The sequence below is a fragment of the Peromyscus leucopus genome, chromosome 7 (genome assembly GCF_004664715.2).
Source record: "Peromyscus leucopus breed LL Stock chromosome 7, UCI_PerLeu_2.1, whole genome shotgun sequence".
NCBI classification, from domain to species: Eukaryota; Metazoa; Chordata; class Mammalia; order Rodentia; family Cricetidae; genus Peromyscus; species Peromyscus leucopus.
The window spans coordinates 110,918,511-110,938,127 of NC_051069.1; the positions used below are offsets into that span (position 1 = coordinate 110,918,511).

The 19,617-nt window shown below is 46.8% G+C and overlaps 1 protein-coding gene across 1 annotated transcript in view; it reads right to left on the reverse strand.

Annotated features, from left to right (window-relative positions):
- Positions 1-19,617, reverse strand: part of Ano10 (anoctamin 10) — a 117,405-nt gene that overhangs the window by 86,570 nt on the left and 11,218 nt on the right. The window contains exons 7-11 of the mRNA XM_028890480.2: positions 11,422-11,541; positions 7,842-8,411; positions 6,331-6,386; positions 5,712-5,786; positions 4,108-4,290 (exon numbers count right to left, since the gene is read on the reverse strand). Of these exons, the coding sequence (XP_028746313.1) occupies positions 4,108-4,290; positions 5,712-5,786; positions 6,331-6,386; positions 7,842-8,411; positions 11,422-11,541 (1,004 nt within the window). The remainder of the gene's footprint in view (positions 1-4,107; positions 4,291-5,711; positions 5,787-6,330; positions 6,387-7,841; positions 8,412-11,421; positions 11,542-19,617) is intronic.

Sequence of the window (19,617 nt, forward strand, 5' to 3'; positions counted from 1 at the left end):
AACCTAAAGGGCTCTGTGATCTCACCTCTTTCTAACCTTTGCAAGCAGGAAGTAAAGGCTGAGGCAGAGCTGCCAATTTGTTGACTGAGCACTGACAGCCCCAACCAAAACAAAAGACACATCTCAGGGGAGAGGTAAGTCAACCACTGCAAGACATCGCGCCCACGTGCATGCGTGTGCGTGTGCGTGTGCGTGTGTGTGTTCTGTGTCCACATTTGGAATCATGCTGTTATGATCAAGTATTCACACAGATGTGCAGTTTCCCTCAAAAGAGCTGATTAGGTGGCCTCTAGTATGTTAGGGTCCCCTGCTCAGGAAACCTCTCCCCCATACCATAGTGGGCTGGGTGGACTCTGGCATGTGAAAGTCCATTACAGGGAGCTCTTCCTCATACCCAAAGGGCTGGCTGGGGAGCCCCTTCCAGCTCTCTCTGCCTCACGAGGGGACTCTAGTGACCACACGCTCACTATCAGTGCATTTACACTGGAGAGACTGTGAACCAACAGGCTGGGGAGCCCCTTCCAGCTCTCTCTGCCTCACGAGGTGACTCTAGTGACCACACGCTCACCATCAGTGCATTTACACTGGAGAGACTGTGAACCAACAGGGTTAGCAGGCCCCAGGGAAAACACAAAAGCAAGAAGAAACAATGCAGACTTAGCAAAGCCCAAGCCCCCCTTGACCCTGTGAGCTGAAAGCCAGCAAAGACAACTGACGGCGGTCCTACGAGCCCTGCGACAACCCTTAGGAGCAGAGCAGTGGTGTGTGGTGTGTCGGTCAAACCATAATCTCACAGACCTAATTTATTAAGTATCTGAAGACTTTGCAGTTCAGGTTCCAGGGGAACATCACAGAGTTCCCAACAGAGTATATTTACCCAGTGCCAAATTGAATGTCAAGGGAAGCAGGCACCGGATGAAGACAACAGTCAGGGCAGAGACCACGGGACTCTGAAACTGCTCATCATGAGATATTATATGTAGTGGCTGCTAAATGCCAAGAACTAGGTTTCCATGACAGATGAAACAGCCTCCACAACAGAGGAAGGAAGATTAGTAGCTTATGGTTTCAACATAAATAAAATCTCAGCATATTCCCATTGAAGTGTAGTAACGCGATAGAACAATTAAGATAATAATCACAGCAGAAAGAAAACTTGATAAAGCTCAATATCGTTCATGATTTAAACCCCTACAAAATAAGCCATTTTAAAATACGGAAAAAAAATTGTCTCTAAAACACAAAACAAATGTAACAGCCAGCAGTGAGAGGATGGAGTCCCAGAGAAGGTGAGACGAAGAAAACGAACATGAGTGTCTAGACAGACAGAAAGTCCAGCAAGACCCACAGGCAAGTGCTGGACACCAGGGGGGTTCAGCAAGCCTGCTGGGTAAAGACAAAATCCAATGCTGTCCACACATGTCAGCAACCGTCAGAGTTGGACCTGAAGGAGATGCCAGGTGCAAGGGACAACCCAGCTCAGCTGTGGCCCAACATAAGCACATGAACAACGAGGCAAGGGAAGAGTCTGTGCCTGCCGTTCTCAGGCGTTCCAGTCCCAACTCTTCAGTGCTATTGCAGATGCTATGACCTTCCTTACGCGAGTCTTATCTAGTGATGTTCATCATACTAGAAATGAAGATGGAAAATGCTTCAAAGAATCACTGAAGTAACAACACAGTATCATAAACAGAGTACCTTTAAAATAATTACATTTTCTAAATCAGAAGATGTTTAAGTGCAAGAGAGACATGCAGGCATAATCAGCCTCTTCACTGTCCACTTAGCACAGGGGCTGGAAATCCCTCCTCTCACAGACACGTGGATACGAAGCAGCAGGTATAAGAGCGGGAGAGCAGTGGACAGTGAAGCTCTGAGCAGCTGCACAGCCACGGGCCTGGGCGGTCAGGGGTCAGAACACCTGGAGGCTGCCCTTGCTGAGGAGACAGCAGTTTCATTTTCCTCGCCTCCTCTGTCAATCATTTGTCAGGTTTTCTGTAGTGAAGGGGAAAGCTGTGTTTCACAATCGTTTTAGAATCTGATAAACTGCCTTCTTCCAGACTTCAGCAACAATACTTCAGACTCGTACACGGAAGCTAGGGAACATGCAATTCCAAGACCTCTGACTTCAGCTGAGGAGCAAATGTGCCGGGGGGGGGGTGGGGGCAGTGTTTCAGAGAACACCCAGGGATGCACACCCAGGGATGAACACCCAGGGATGAACACCCAGGGATGCACACCCAGGGATGCACACCCAGGGATGAACACCCAGAGATGCACACAAAGGGATGAACACCCAGGGATGCACACCCAGGGATGCACACACAGGGATGAACACCCAGGGATGCACACAAAGGGATGAACACCCAGGGATGCACACCCAGAGATGAACACAGGGATGCACACCCAGGGATGCACACCCAGGGATGCACACCCAGGGATGCACACCCAGGGATGCACACCCAGGGATGCACACCCAGGGATGCACACCCAGGGATGAAAACCCAGGATGCACACACAGGATGAACACCAGGGATGCACACCCAGGGATGACACCCAGGGATGCACACCCAGGGATGCACACCAGGATGAACACCCAGGGATGCACACCCAGGGATGCACACAAAGGGATGAACACCCAGGGATGCACACCCAGGGATGCACACCCAGGGATGCACACCAAGGGATGCACACCCAGGGATGCACACCCAGGGATGCACACCCAGGGATGCACACCCAGGGATGAAAACCCAGGGATGCACACCCAGGGATGTGACTGCTGGGCATCTTCCCTTCACAATGCCTGCAGACAGTTCAGAAGCCGGCCGTGTCACCTCAGTGAACAGAGAAACTGTGGATGGGGAGGAGGAAGTGGCTGGGTTGTGCAGACAACTTAAGAGGGAATCCTGCTAGCACAGAGTTCACCCACAGTCCCAGCACCCCTGAGAAAAATGCTCATACTAGGTTCTCACTCTGCTCTCAGAGCTCATGCTCACAACACGGACTCTGGACCAGGGAAGTAGAGCCTAGAACCCCTTCCTGATTGTTACTGACTGCTAACACCTGCACTGTCTACTGCTGAGAACAGCTCTAGAGCTTGTGCTGTCCCACAAGAGGGGACTGCAGTCACACTGGTGGCCATCATGCTTCACAAAGGAAGAAGATGTAAGATCAGAGCTAAGATTCGGGCAGTGTCCCCTCAGTGGCATCCATTCTCAGATGAGTAAGAACTGAGGACAGAGAGTGTGCTCTCGATCTGCACAGGACACAGTGAGCACAGGAAAATCAGCAGAGAAACCTGGGAGGAAAATTTGGTTTGGAACTCATCAGCAGGTAAGAGTGAAGGAAGAGTTAGGTTTTCATGAGCTAGATTTTTTTTTTATTACAAGCAACCAAACATCTAATAATCCATGTGTATTTCCTCAAAATAACTGAGAAGTCCTCTGGTCAAAAGAAATGTCTTGGGGCAGAGAGATGGCTCAGCAGCAGGGAAAAGCACAGATTCTGTGACCTGGTCAATCCCCAAATTCACCCCACACAGAAAGCAGGATGCCATGACACATATCTGTACCTGGGGAGACTCGAAGCCCTCAGCCAGCCAACCTAGGCTCTGCAGAGCAGCGGATACAGGACACTGCCTCAACAGAGGGGGAGGCGAGAAGTGACCCCCCAAAGTGGTCCTCTGATTCCGTGTGCACAGGCTCTCTCACACATGATAAATAAATTAATAACCACTTTTAAAGGGACTGTCTTACAGTTATAATTGCAGTAATTTGGCACTCAAGCAGTCACGGGTGAGCTGTCTCACGGACCATCTCCCCTGCAAACTGTCACACAGCAGCACAAGTCCCTGCATCCCTCTCTGTGAAACAGCCAAGTAATATTCCACCCTCACCCTCTGGAGTTAAAGAATCAAGACAGAGGCATCTTATCTTAACGCATAGTTCTGACCCTTCTAACTTCAAAGGGGTTCCTGCTGAGGGAACCACTGCAGAGCTCTTACAGAGAGATGCACATGGGAGACAGTGAGCACACAGCACAGACTCATGAACTTGTCTGACTCTTACACACATTCGCTCAAGCGCAACTCAGCAACGTTCCACTCACCAGGTAAGTTCCCATCTCCTTCTCCAGGAGGACCTGCTCATACAAGGTGGTATCAACATCCGCCTTTAAAGCCTGCACCTTCCTCTTCACTTTTGCGCAATACTTCCGTTGGAGCCAGTAAGGAAGAAGAGATTCTACAACTTGGTTGAGGATCTGGGAGGTAATCAGGAGTGTGGCCAAGCTCTGAGGAGAAACATAAGCATCATGTTTCCCAAAATAGAAACAAAACCATAACACACACGATCTTTCAATGCTCAAAATGAAGTTGTATGATGTCATAAACATGAGCATTAAAAAGTTGGGTGCGAGTGAAATATTTCTAATTCATGAATAATATCAGAAGAAATTAGCTGGGCTGGATGTGGTGTGACATGCCTTTAATCCCAGCACTCTGGAGGCAGAGGGAGGCTTGGTCTACACACAAGACTCTATGTGGTGAGGCCTTGTCTTTAAAATAAATAAATAAACAAATAAATAAATAAATAAATAAGTAAGTAAAGCCTGTCCAGAGTCCTTCAGAGAGTAAGTTAACCTGACATTTGACTATGTTCTCATCATCCTACTATACTGTATATTTTATTTACTTATATTTTATAGCATGTTACTATAAAATGGCACTGCCAGGTTGGGGCAGAGGGAATCACTGTGACAAAAATCGCAGTTTCGAGCTGTGGAGATGACTCCATCAGTAGAGTGCCTGCTGTGCAAGCCTGAGGACCTGAGTTCCCTTACTGCACCCATGCAGAGATGGGCACGGTGGTTAGTGCCTGCATCCCAGTGCTGGGGAGGCAGACAGGAAGACCCTTCGGGGTCCCTGGGCAGCCAGTCCTGCTGAATTGGCAAGCCCCAGGTTTACCGAGAGACTCTATGTCAAAAATAAAGTGGAAAGTAACCAAGAAAGACACCCAACATCAGCTTTACATCTGTGTGCACACATGCATGCACACACACAAGAAATCAATACTTAGAAGGACTGGAGATGGCTCAATGGTTAAGAGCACTGGCTGTTCTCCCAGAGGATAAGGGTTCAATTCCCAGTACCCACATGTCAGCTCACATCATTTGTAACTACAGTTCCATGAGATCTGATGCCCTCTTCTCCTCCCATTTGTTGGTATCAGGTACTTGATGCATAGACATACATGTGGGCAAAACACCCATCACATAAAATAATTTTTAAGAGAAAAGAAATTAATACTTTGAATTCAATTTATTGACCACAGGACTTTCTCAAGCATTTCAGACATGAAACAGCACCACATACGACCTGCTAGTCTCTCAAGTATGTTACTAATGTAAAAATGAAATTTGCAAGAGCTGTTAGAGGTTATCCTAGCCACCCACGTCACTGACCGAAGTTCACAGGCTGCAGACACCTGTGCCATCAGAACTGCCTTGGGAGAGTACGGTCAGCTTTGCCACCTTGCATAACTCATTTTGAATTTGAGTTAATAATTTCTCCATTGACACATGCGCAGGTGCTAAGGCTTATTACTTGGAGGGGGAATAGAAATAGACAAAGTAAAGGCATAAGGCAGCCTCATTTCTAAGGCAGGAAATCGTCTGTGGGACCCTCCCCCTCAGCATCCTGTTAGCAAACTCACCTGGCGCAAAAGCTTCATGTCCTTCAAGACAAAGGCAATGTAGAAGAGCGAGGCAAAACAATTCAGAAAGTTGAACTGCCAGAGAAGAAGACAGTGTTAACAGCCCTGCACCAGCTGCAAAGCCCCATTTAAAACTGAGGGACCACTGCTGCAGACAGCGGCTTGGGACTGCTCCCCTTTCCCCTCAGGCCCAAGCTCAACAATCAACTCTGGAAGTGAGTGGAGATACAAAACACAGAGAGCTCTGGCTGGAGCCAAGAGAAGGAACTGCACAGAATCCCACACATCTTACAGCCCCCACCCAGGAGGAGAAGGGACCCTGCATCCTGTCCCACAGAAGGACAGCCAGGCTCCCTGCTGCTATGTGTAAAGTCCACTTATACAGTCAGCAGCACATGCAGGGGAAGGGTGCTCCTTTTCCTTTCGTGGAGCCTAAGGCGGCCTGCCCCATGGAGATGCCGGGGCCCAGGCAACCATGGCAGAAAGACCCCACTGCACTGAGCAGCCCAGACCTGGAAGCTGCTTTGTGCCCACAGACTTGAACTCTCATCCCACACCAGGAGGCAGCAGGGTGGCACTGGCTGAGAGATGCTGCCACAGCATAGAAGATGCCACTTACCACCAACACTTTCAGGACAAGATGATTCTGGTAGGCAGATTCCAATCTGTGATTCTCTACAATATTAAGAGGGAGGAGACATCTCTCAGACAAGAAGCAATGCAGGTGTGTTGTCATGGGGTAATCAGTGGGACTGTGCTCAGAGCAGAGGCACCCAGCACCAGAGTTGAAGTCCCTGGACATCTCAGCTGTTGGTCACAGCCATCCCTTGCTACCAAGATCATCAACCAGAGCACATCCTCGTCCACTGCAATAGCCTTGAGGCTGGGAATGTTTTTTTTCTAAATACAGGTAAAAGAAATCTGGGAAGTGTCAGCAAATGAGCCTGTTCCCAGCCACTCTGAAGAAGGGCTACACAGTGGAACAGTAAAACGGTTAAAGGGGAAGCAGCACAGTTCGGACAGGGCCCTGGGACAAGGACCAGCTGGGAGAGAATTCAGAGTCTAGCCTCGTCTAGAAATGGGGACACAGTACAGTGACGGAGCAAGAGCAAAAAGCATCATGAGGGCTCCTGCATGAGGACTGGCCTGCCCTGGTACACAACACCTGACCTCAGGCCACCTGCGCTACCTCCTGCTACTCAGCCTCCTGCCATAGTGTAAGCACTGGCTGCTGCCTGGGTGGCTGTGGAGATCAGAACATTTGACCCAGTACCAAGAAAGCCCTCAGCAAACTGCGGCTGCTCCTATAGAACAGATTAAAGACTTAAAATGTTAGGTCCATGAAGTAAAGGCCCAGACTTCTTCCCACAGGGCAATACAGCTTATTTGTTTGAATGGATAAATACTGAACGACCTATGAATTCCACTTTAAAATCTACTCAGGTTCTTTTTTTCCACAGATGCATGCATGAGCAACCACCCATGGGCCATCCTCAAGGATGGTAGGACACAAACCTCAGTTCCTCTGGAGACACTTCCTATTTATTTTACCCTCGGCATGAAACACAATGTTATGGTCCTGAACTACCCTGACTACACTATATTGTGGGTGCTTTGGTAAGCATCACTACCGCCTATCCATAAAAGAGGGGAAGAGCTGCTAGTTCATGGTGCTCCAAAAGGTGAGAACGAGAAACTGGAGTAGTGCTCAGCAGCGTGCACAGAATGTTGGCTAAGTGAGAAGTATGGCAGCCACAATATGGAGATCAGTGGAGGTCACAGGGCTGGTGAGCTGTGTCTCAGGTTTGGGTAGCAAGACTAGAGGACCGCTATCTACTCTGCAAGGCAGCAGCCATGTAAGCCCAAGAATCTAAGGAAAAATTTTTATTTTTATTTTGTTTGGTGTGGTGTTAAGTATGTGTGCATATGTGCACATGTGTGGGTACATGGGTTCCACTCTGGGGTGTGTAGCTCAGAGTTGGTTTTCTTCTTCAACTACGTAGGTCTCAGGGGTAGAACTCAGGTCCTCAGACTTGAGGGCAGGTGCCTTTTCCAGCTGAGCCACCTCGCTCTGACCCTCGGACCTCAAGAAGTTCTTCTCACAGGCAAGTGAAACGTGTGGAAGCTTACCCCAAGATGTTAAGAACTCAGCAGCATATCGATAGAGGCGGTTCATGATCTCAATCACAATGGCATAAACAACACTGGGCACATACAGCAGGAGGCTGGTCCACACGGACTCACTGTCCTCGTGGAGACTCAAGACCCAGACCTCCATGTCAAAGTATACCATCATGACGTAGAGGGAGAAATAGAGGCAGAGGCACACAAGCGGCAGGGAGACCAGGTAGACGCGCAGTTGTCTCTTGTAGCTGGAATAGAGCGGTTCCTCCCTGCCGGTGACAGAATTGATGCCCAGGACTCCGTGAAACCCGGGCCGGGGCTCCTCAAACTGCCTCTTCATGACTAGTGTCCCCCAGCGGTAGGTCATGTTGGCACAGCCACGTTTCCACACCTCCAGGATCACTGTGGACCAGATGAGGTTGAACGAGGCAAAGATGACGTACTTGTCATAGTCTTCCCACACAAACAGGTAGTAGGGCAGCCCAATGACGGCCATGGGGATTAAGGCAAAGGTGAAGTACTCCAAGAACCCGAAGTACAGAGCAATTGTCTCCCCAAAGTAGGCACGGATGTTGTCTACAGGGGAGAGAAGGGAAGAATTGAGGCTCAGGTTACCAGAGACTGCCATTTAACCATGGCACAAGCGGTTGCATGTTTTCAGTGGCTGGGGATCTTTAACACCTCCATTTCCATCCTATGTGGCGCATCAACTCTGTCCTGCATACAGTGTGCAAAGACCCCACCTGTCAGTGTGACAACCCTTGCACTTTCCCAGTTCATAGTTCAAGCCTCAGCTGCCGGAGTGACTGTCAGGAGCCTTGGCTCAGTTTCCCCCTTCATCTAACAGATATTTTATTGCCAAAGAAAAATCATCTTGGGATTATCTTAATCTATAAGACCCTAGGTTAAGTTCACCCATGGACACTGAACCACTGTGTGGGCATCTATGGACGCCCTGCTTTCCTCCCCACCAGTGTTACTCCATGCAGCTCTTTGTAAAGATGATCCACACCCATGGTACCTTCATCTCCTACCTAAAGTCAGACATCAGGGAGACATGACCAATTTCCCAATGCATTCAGCATAAATCATTCACAGACTTGAAACAAGATTCCACACATTAACTTCCAGCTCTAGCACATCCTACTGAGAACATTGTGCACACCTTCATATGAGCACTGGACAGGAGAAAGTCTGAGCAGCCTGCTGACAGGCTGTAGACTGCAACACACTAACCAACCAAAGAGGCCATTCACATAGCACCTCTGCCAGCTTTGGTCACATGGGGGAATCCCTGGACCTCAGAGCAGCCAGACTGGGACAAGAATGGGATGAAGGGTGGGAGGGACCGGGGACTAATCAGAGTAACTGGTTCTAAATTATATTAGATTTTAATTTATTTGGTTGTAGTTTTTAATTTATTTCAGTTTGTGTATATGTGTGTGCCTGAGTGTATGCACGTGCACTTCATGCATATAGTGTCCACAAAAGTCAGAATAGGGTATCAGCAGATCCCCTGGAACTGGAGTGACAGGTGGTTGTAAATCACCATGTGGGTTCTGGGAGCCAAATCCAAGTCCTCTGCAAGAGCAGCCAGTACTTTAAAGTGCTAAGGCATCTCTCTAGCACCACTGGTATTTAAAAAATTTTAGTACTTTAAAGAACTTGTGTGTATGTGTGTGCATCTGACATTTGTGTGTGTAGCATGTGCATGCAAGTGCCCACAGAGATAGAAGGCAGTAGGTTCCATGGAGCTGGAGTTACGGGGAGCTGTGAGCTGCCTAACATGGGTGTTGGACTGAACCTGGGAGTTCTGCAAGAGCAGCAAGCACCCTTAACTACGAGCCATCTCTGCAGCCCCTTAACTGACTGGTTTTGAAGACATTATGTTCAGATATGCCTATGAAGACAGGTTGGAGTGATTATGATGAGCTATTTACTCCTGCTCTTGATTCTTCTAGCTGACCTGGGAGGGAGAGTATTAAAACAGAGGTATGATGAGGTCATCTTAAATCTGAACCAGGCTGCTGCATGCCCAATCTGCACAAAACACAAGGGCTCATGTGTGTGCTGGTCTCCAAGCCAGTGGCTTTCCCTTTGCCTGCTCCTCTCAGCAGGCCCAGCCCTCCCCAGAGGCTTAGTATACCACAGCCCACACCCAGGTTTCTCTCCAGGCTTTCTTTCCCTTTCTAGGAACTAGTTAATAGAGTCAGCCACCTGTAGTCTCACAGGCAATATTTAAATTATTGCCACTTAAAAATCAAAACAGTGAAAAATTCTCTTAAGTATAACATAAAAATGAGTACTGTGTACCTGGAATTATCACAACAAAGCTTTTTCTTTCAGAGACTACAAGAAAAACTTTAAAATGCAATTTCAGTGTTTGATATTAAATAATAAAGAAAGAAATAAAACGTTAATACTTTATTTTTACGTGTGTGCTGGGAGGGTGCCCTCAGAGCAAGAAGAGGGTGTCAGATCTCCCTGAACCTAGAGTTGTGGGTGGTTGTGAACCACCCAGCATGTGTGCTGGGACTGAACTCAGGTCCTCTGCAAGGGTTCTTAACCCCCCAAGCTCACTCTCCACCTCCAACCTTGCTTCTTGTTCAACATTGTAGCAGCTGTTTATGGAAATGGAAATTAGAAAGAAACTATAGAAAGAAGACTTCTCTTAGAAGGAGAAGGAGAAGGAGAAGAAGGAGAAGGAGAAGGAGAAGGAGGAGGAGGAGAAGGAGAAGGAGAAGAAGAAAAGAAAGAAAGGTCTTTTAAAGAAAAATCATGACAGCAACACTTAGTGAGGCTCCAGCCTGAATATCAGTCTTATGCTTAGAAACCCAGCAAAAGGCGGGGGTGTGGCGTAAGGTTAAAGCACTTGCCTAGCATGCTCAAAGTTTAATCTCCAGCACTGACAAAAAGTTTTTTCAAACACATAACCAAACAAAAATGTTTGAACATTAATACTGACGTAACTTTCAATACATACCAGAGAAAGTATTCTTGTAACTATTCAAAGAAAATAGATGGATCCCTGAGGTAAGATGTTTAGGCCATTGAGTCTGCCTCAATTCAAGCTTGGCTTGGCCAGCTCCATGGGAATAGAAAATGTCAAACACAAAATATTCACAGACAAGCTACACTCATGTGAAGACATGAATTCACCTGTGCTGGAGAGATGGCTTAGCAGATGAGAGTACTTGCTGCTCTTGCAGAGGACCCAAGTTCAAAACAAATAACATCAGGCAGCTCAGAACTGCTCCAGGATCTGATGCCCTCTTCTGGCTTCTGCAGGCACTTACACTCATATGTACAAACCCCAACCCCATTGCTATACATACACACATACATATAACTAAAAACAAGTAAGATTTTTTTTAAGACATGTATTCACAAAAGCTACTCTAAACTGCCTATGCTGTAGATCAAATTTAGCCAAAGCCTGAATGATATTTTAGAAGGAACAAGGCCATCAAGCCATCTTCTTGCCCTTGTAACTGCTAAGCACTGGCCAGGAGAGCGAGCACTGAGTCACAGGACAGTGACTTTGTCAGGGCTCTCTTCTCAGTGGGACACAGGCAGTGACACATACCTATGGGCTGATACTTCAGAGCAAACCGCGTATACCAGCTGTCCTCAAGCTTCTTCAGGGCCTCACTGTCATGCAATGGAAACACCTGGGTCACGATGCCGGACGTGAGCAATCTCCTCACTGAAAGGAAGCATGAGAACTGCCTCAAACACAGGAGTGTGGTTTAGTATGCCGGTCATATCATCGCTGCCCTGCCAGTTCTGAATGTGAGCAAGGTAGTTCGGAATATCAATACCTTTACTATTTTTCTCTCAAGAGGAAAGCAGTGCAAGTTGAGTAAAATTCTAAACCATACAAACTGTATAAATCAGAAGCATGCAAACTTTCCATTCTTCTCTATATATAAAAATAGCCACTATAAACAGCAACTTAATGTATAACCAGATGTTAAAATATACACAGAAACCTATGCACAAATATACTGATGTTGAAATACAAAGCAGGAATCGTCTCACACACTTCATATTGCTCTTCATCATTTGAGCCATGGTATCTACAACTTTTCAGTATCACCCTTTTACAGCTGTCTCCCAGCATGAACCGACTGTGAATAAGTCTGTACTGAAGAATGATTGTTGCTGGTTTTCGTCATTGTGAATAATAAAATTCTTTTTTTTTTTTTTGAGATTTATCTGTTTTATGTGTGTGACTATTTGCCTACATATATGTGTTGCACCATGTGAGCACCTAGGACCCACAGAGGTCAGAAGTGGTATTGGATCCCCTGGGACTGGAGTTACAGATGGTTGTGAGCCACCATGTGGGTGCTGGGAGCTGAACCCAGGTCCTCTGTAAGATTAATAAGTACTTTTAACCTTCTCTCCAATCCCCCCAAATCCTGAAATTATTACACACACACATTATCTCACCTTTTCACTCTTTCCTCATCAACAACAAATAAATTTTAAATCTGGACACATCTTACAAAATTCCCCCCCCCCCAATACTCTAACCTCCCTCAGTACAATTGTTTTGTTTCTGTTGATAGCAAGTATTTTCACTCATTTTTATCTTCCCAATCTAATGACAAACACATATCCACAAACAGGAACTTCAAATATCACACTGAGCTCCCCCTTTTCTATGAGGTTGGATGACAAGTATGGTTGGAACATTCACACACAGCATGGAAAAGACAAGCACAAGCAGATCAGTGCCTCCTGGCATTGCCTGACAGACCCAGAATCTCTAGTCTGCACAGGTACCGAGAATGACCCACTAGTGTGCAGGGCTTTGGTCCTAAAGGCCATACCAGGGCACTGGGGTGCTTTTCCCATGAGCCTCTTAGAGCGCATGGCTGTTCCTACAATGGGATTCGCATCAAGAAGATGGGCCTGCCAGGCAGGGTTGGCACACGCCTTTAATCCCAGCACTCGGGAGGCAAAGCCAGGCAGATTGAGTTCGAGGCCAGCCTGGTCTACAGAGTGAGATCCAGGACAGTCAGAGCTACACAGAGAAACCCTGTCTCGAAGAAAAGAAGAAGGAGGAGGAGGAGGAGGAGGAGGAGGAGGAAGAAGAAGAAACGGCCTATGTATGTGATAGAATCTCAGCTGTACTCACTGGAGGGAAAACAAATGTCTTCACTCATTAGTCCCCTTACAATGATATCACTCACATAAGCTCTACACAGAGGAGGAGAGGACTTTAAAAGGCAGACTATAAAGAACCCCCTTCTTAATGACTGGAAAAGGTACCAGCCCAAAATACCAGCTGCAAGGGTGAGAAGACATATGGTTTGAGTTACATCAGCTTTGGGTGCTGTTAAGACCATTTTGTAAGTTCTTTATGCTGGAATTTTTTTTTTAATTTTTATTTTTTTGGTTTTTCGAGACAGGGTTTCTCTTCGTAGTTTTTGGTGCCTGCCCTGGATCTCGCTCTGTAGACCAGGCTGGCCTCGAGCTCACAGAGATCTGCCTGGCTCTGCTTCCCAAGTGCTGGGATTAAAGGTGTGCGCCACCACCGCCTGGCTATGCTGGAATTTCTGAGGACTCTTCTTTGGCTAACGTGACTTAAGTCAGTTGCCCACAAGCCCCTAGTCCTGGCCCTCGGTGTGGGGGTGCCCAGCTGCAGCGGGGCCTCGCCATCAGTTTTTACCACCACTACACTGGTGTTGAAATCCTGGGCTGGCTGTGGCACTGATGTTGCAGGCTCTTCTATGAGCGGTGACTCTACTGTGGAAGGCACTCCAGCAGGCACCAAGAACTGCTTGTATGTCTCCAAAAATAGGACAGCGTGGAGCCTTTGGAGAGAATTGAGTCCTGAATTACCAGTTCTTCATCACCATCAATGCCAGAGCATGGTTCTGGTTTCAGCTCTAAAAATAGAGGTTGGCCTCCTCCTCGTGTCAGCTTGACGGTAACTGAAAGGAAGGGCTCTTACCTTGAAAGGAAAATAGGAGGGTTCTTGGGCCTAACGGAAGAAGGCAGCACCTTCAGCCAGATTCCCTCCTTCCAGGGTACCAGCAACACACATCAAGTACTGGAGTGACTCTGCGAGCCACTGAATGATTCCAAACAGATACGATCTGACCCAAGGGAAACTATGGATTCCTAGTCTGCAGGACCCTTACCCGAGGTAAGGCAGCAGCACTGCTAACAGTACAGCCACCCTTGGCTGATGGAAAGTGTTCACCTCAACAGGAAAAGGAGGCTCAGGACTACTGACAGGGGCTCTGTGCAGGGGAGAACAGCAGGCCGCTTCTCCTGGATCTGACCAGAGAGCAGAATGCCAGAGAAAGGGAGGGCTCCATGGCAAGGATGACCAGCACAGTCCTCACTCCCTGTGGCTGTTGGGTATCAGGGGTGTGGTAGTCTGAACATAACTGGCCCCCATAATCTCACAGGCAGAGGCACTATTAGGAGGTGTGGCCTTGTTGGAGGAAGTGTGTCACTGTGGAGGCAGGCTTTGAGGCTTCCTATGCTCAGGATACCATCCAGTGTCTCAGCCAACTTCCTGTTACCTGCAAGATGTAGGACTCTCAGCTCCAGCACCATGTCTGCCTACATGTTGCCATGCTCCCTGCCATGATGATAATGGACTGAACCTCTGAAACTGTAAGCCTCCACCTCAATTCAATGTTCTCCTTTATAAGAGTTGCCATGGTCATGGTGTCTCTTCACAGCAATAGAAACTCCAAGACACAGGCTGAACAGACCACATCCATCCAAACTGGAAGAAAGCTACTCAAGGAGATACCTATGTCTCCAAAATACACTTTGACATTCCTGTGTTTCTCATTTGGTGTTCTCCCTGTTTAACATAAAGACTACAAAAGTGTATGGCCAAACACAGTGTGCATGTTTGCTGCACGTTATAAAATATAAACACGCATATCAATGGTTGAACATTCTGACACACATTCCTTACTGTGGTATTTGAAACCAGCCTGTGTCACTGTTCTTATGACACTGACCAGGAATCTTAGAGACAGACTCCTTTACGACCCCGTGTCCATCATACGCGCAGGTGATAGCCTAAAGAAGCGGCTGTTGCATTCTAAAGAAAAACCATACAATATTAAAGACATCAACATACCAGACCAGAACTCCTATTAATCTGCTCTTTTGTTACTATAATGCAGGGCCTGAGGTCCTAACTATAAGAGAAGAAGTTTCTTCATTTCACAGTTCTGGAGAATCTCAGGCCTTACACCATCTCTCAGCTCTGGTGAAAACTCATGCTGAATGAAAGAGAAACACACAAGGAGCTATGATCACATCACAAAACAGGAAGCTAGGAGTGAGGTTAGGAAAGAGCTCCACTAAAGGATGTGTGGAAACTCCAGGTGGATTTCGTGATCTCTACTTGGAGGGCTGATGGGTACAGATAAACAGAGAGATGGAAGTTTCCAGCAGCACAGGACCATGCTTCAGGGTGTCTGTCCATACTGCAGCTCTACCTAGAAGTATCTGGAACATGCCTCCCAACGAAGAGAATGAAGATTACACAAGCCCTTTTGAAAGGACACCAATCAAGTGTTGATATAGAACGTGGTGTGCCTGCCTGGTTACCTGGAGCAGTGGAAACACCAACACCTTACTTGTTCAGAAGACCAAATTAAAAACAAAGAAAACCAGAAACATAAAAAAAATGTTTTATGAAATCAAATTTACAAATCCAAATCACAAGCCATGAAACAAAGCCTTTAAGGTCAGCAGAGGATAAACGAGAGCCTCTGAACCTGGATGGGGCAGGGAGATGGTGGTCTGGTATTCTGGAGTTACTGGGACACAGAGGGGACATGGATAAGCCTCCAAGACTCCGTGCACATCTGTAGTGCCTACGACAACCAATGGAAAGGCCATCAGCTGTGGCAGAGTCAAGGCCCAGCACAACAGAACCCTGAAAGAACAGGGCTCCCTAGAAGCTCTCTACAGAATGCACTACCTGGAGGGGAATTCTCTGCAGGGCAAAATATAAGCCTCTCACTACCACCACTCCTTGCTAGAGACGGTGGGTCCCTTTCCTCCCACATTCTACCTCCCCAAGGACTTCATTTCAAATGAGCTAGTGGTGATTCATGCTTGCGAATCCTAGCATTAGGGAGGCTGAGGCAGGAGAACTGCAAATGTGAGGCCAGCCTGGGCTACTAAGCTGACTCAAAAAAAAGACAAAAACAATAGTAAGTACTAGTCACAAAGAGACTGGTAAAGCTACAGAGAAAGCATGACCAGAAACCAAGATTGCCAAGAACACCCAGCAAGCAAAGGACCAAGAAGAGACAGGAAGTCACAGTGCCACACAAGGAAAAGCTGACGACTCCAAGAGATCCGTGCAAACATGTCTCCAAAACTAAACTCAAGCAGGAGCAGAGAGAACAGAAGGAAGGGCTCCAAAAAGCAATGTGAGAAAAAGTGAAATGACTACAAATTCCAAATCAGTAAAGTCACAAAGAGGGAGAGACAAAAAACACAGGTGGGAAAATGATGTACAAGCCTAGGACATCAATATTAGAGAGGGTATAAGATCCGGCACATACATAATCCATACCCTACAACAAAGTAAATACCATGGGGCTCTTCAAAGGCAATTGAGGAAATGCTTCCTCAAATGATAGCCATCTTCCCCTATACAATGACAAGACACTACCCAAGAAAAGGACTGAAAAGAACTAGTTCAGCCTTTCCCCAGCTGGCAGCTCTTAGGCCACACTGTGTAAACCAGTACGAGTTGGTTAGAGCTCTGGCAGCCTTCATCAAAAAGTCCAGGGAACTGGAAGTCCCTGGATGGGTGGACACAATCGAGCTGGCCAAACACAACGAGTTTGTTCTGTATGCGGAGAACTGCTTCCACACACGAGCGGTTCCCACAGCACTGCACCTGTGCCCCCAAGGTAGTTCTGGGGTTGGCTCCAGGGCACAGTCTGCAGGAGACTGCGGAGACACAGCATCAAGTACAGCCACTTCAGCAGAGCCTCCAAGAGGAGGGTCCACCAGGTCCTCCAAGCAATGGGGGTTGGGAGAGCTGAAAATGGTGGGAAAGATCCAAGATGGGGGTGGCACCCAAGCTAACACTTCAGGGGCAGACATCTAGGCAGGACTGCCAGGCATGTGGCAGCTGCCAACAAGAAGCAATAGAACAAAGGATGTTGGGCTAATAAATTGCTTCATTCATTAAGAAAAAAAAAAAAAAAACTAAACTAAAAACACTCACCATCAGACATACAGAGCCAAGAGTGACAGTGTGTGCCTTCCCAGCAAGCCGGAGAGAGTCAGGAGGAGCCAGACTCTGAATAGCAAGTTCTAGGCCACCCAAGGGTAGGGAGTGAGACCCTGTCTCTAAAAAGAAAAAGAAGAACTGAACACAGAGCAGGTAACTGAAGTGTAGACGAGAAGAAAGAGATGCCTGCATTCAATTCTTAGAGCTGCACAGACGATGAGAGCAAGGGGACGCATCTGTGACGCACTCCCAGCATGGCTCAGCAGACCAGAAGGCAGGGAACTGGAAGGCAGGGAGAGGGCAACAGGGAGAGGGGGCAAGAAAAGGTCATGGAGTCGGGGACAGTGACGAGTCAAAACACCCCAGGTTTCTCATATGCAGACCTAAATGCATGTGAAAGCAGAGGGGGCACTTCAGTTGAGGGGACCAGGGGGGGGGACGGGGGACGGGTGGAGCACCATGGAGGAGGAAAGATGAAGTCAGAGGCAGGCGCGTATGAAACCCACAACACCCACTATTCTGTACAACTAAAGTTCATGACAAAATAGAAAAGGCTATTTTTTACTTTAAGTTTAAAAAAAGATTTTAAAAGGTACAAATATGAGTCAAAGAAATTAAGTAAATTTTAGGTTAAACTTGATTGACTTTATTTTTAAAAACAGGTATTTCCTAGCTTTCTTCACTGAAAAGAGAGAAATGAACACACCATGAGATAAAATTTTTTCTTAAGCACACAAAAAAGCCATTTCAACATGAAATATAACACCAAATGAAACAGCCCAATCTAAAGTAAGTCATTAATAAGCAGCATATTCCGGAATTACAGCTCAGTGGTAGACGTTTGCCTGGTGTGCGGGGAGCCCAAGACGTCACCACCAGAACCACAGAACCAAATGGAATAAACAAAGAAATATCCTCTTAGGGGAAAAAAAAGTCTGCAGATTAGGCTGCATGCAAAACCAGACATATTCTAATATAAGATCCAGCTAAAATGACCCTCAGAGGCGCTAAATTAAAACAGGCGCACAGACTAAAGCAAGGACTCCAAGACAGACCGAGCTGAACCTTACACAACGGGGAACTAGGAAACAAACAGCACTGAATGGCTATGAAGGGTACAGTCGACACTGGAGAGCTGCCAGACATCTTTATGCAACCAATAACAAGGTACAAGGCAAAAAGCAAACAAAAACAACATACCCTACAGAGAGCAAATTGGCAGGAACGTGATGAGATCCCCATAGTTAGCAATTTCTAGGGTTATGAGTGATGAAGAAAAAAATACAAATAATAAAAAAGTAAACAGCAAAATTAAATTGTAGACCATATAGAAATAAGTGGTCAGAAACACAATAAAAATAAATAAAATATTCCTATCATTTGAAAAGCAATAAGTAGCATTCAGCAGGAAAGTTAATTAGACAGGCAGAGTTTACCAGAAGGCGGCAAGAATGGGCTCACACCAGATCACCATTCACCGTACTGATGACACAGAGACAAAACTACAAAACCTTGAAGATGCTGCAGAGTCTGGTAAAACTCACCGCCCAAACACTCAATCTAAACTAAGCAGAAGGACAGGTGCTTTCCAAATCTGATGAAGATGGCCTCACGTAAAGCCAGTGTGTGGAAGGACAGCTTGTCAGTGTCTATCCCCAAGACATGGACACCTGTGGTCTAACGGCACTCCTGAGACCTTTCCTACTTTTTCTATGGTTAAAGAAATGGAGGAGACATCAGTAATTCACCAAATTATTCATCAATGTGATGGCAGACACACGGTGGAACACCAAGTTCCCTACAAAAGGAACACACTTGAATTAACTCAGAAATCTAGATGAGCAAACACTCATCAACAGTAAAGGTGCAAGGTGGTACAGTCTCCATTTGTTTGAAGTGTTCTCTTGAACAATACCTCTCTGAGGGTGCATAGTAAGGAGAGAAAGCTGGGGAGACTGCAGCATGGGACAGAAAGGATACCTAACAAAAAATTTCCAGTCCTCAAATCCAGACACTGAAAATAACGTCTCTTTTCTTCTCAAGATCTCCCTCAAGGGAAAATAAACACGAAATGTGCAAATTGCCCCAGAGAAGTGTTTTCTCACTTTATGGTGTGTAAAGAATTGTTCTAACACTTTAAAAAGTATAAGCCATCAGAGTCTGAACCAACAACCAGGGAGCATGCATGGGACCTACCTAGGCCCTCTGTATATATGTAACAGTGTGTAACTTGGTCTATATGTGGGACTCCTGGCAATGAGCAAGGCCTGTCCCCAGTGCTCTGTGGCTCTTGGGAACCTATTCCTCATGCTGAATTGCCTTGCCAGCCTGAACACAGGGGAGGTGCTCGGTCTTAGGGAGGCTTGATAGGCCATGCTTTGCTGAAGCCTGTGGGAGGGAGGCCTGCCCCTTTCTTATCGATTACAGAGGAGGGGTGGGTTGGGGGCGACAGAGGAGGAGAGGAGGGAGGGGAGGCTGCAGTCAAGATGTAAAATAAATAAATTAATGAATTTAAAAAACAAGTATAGGCGGGCGTTG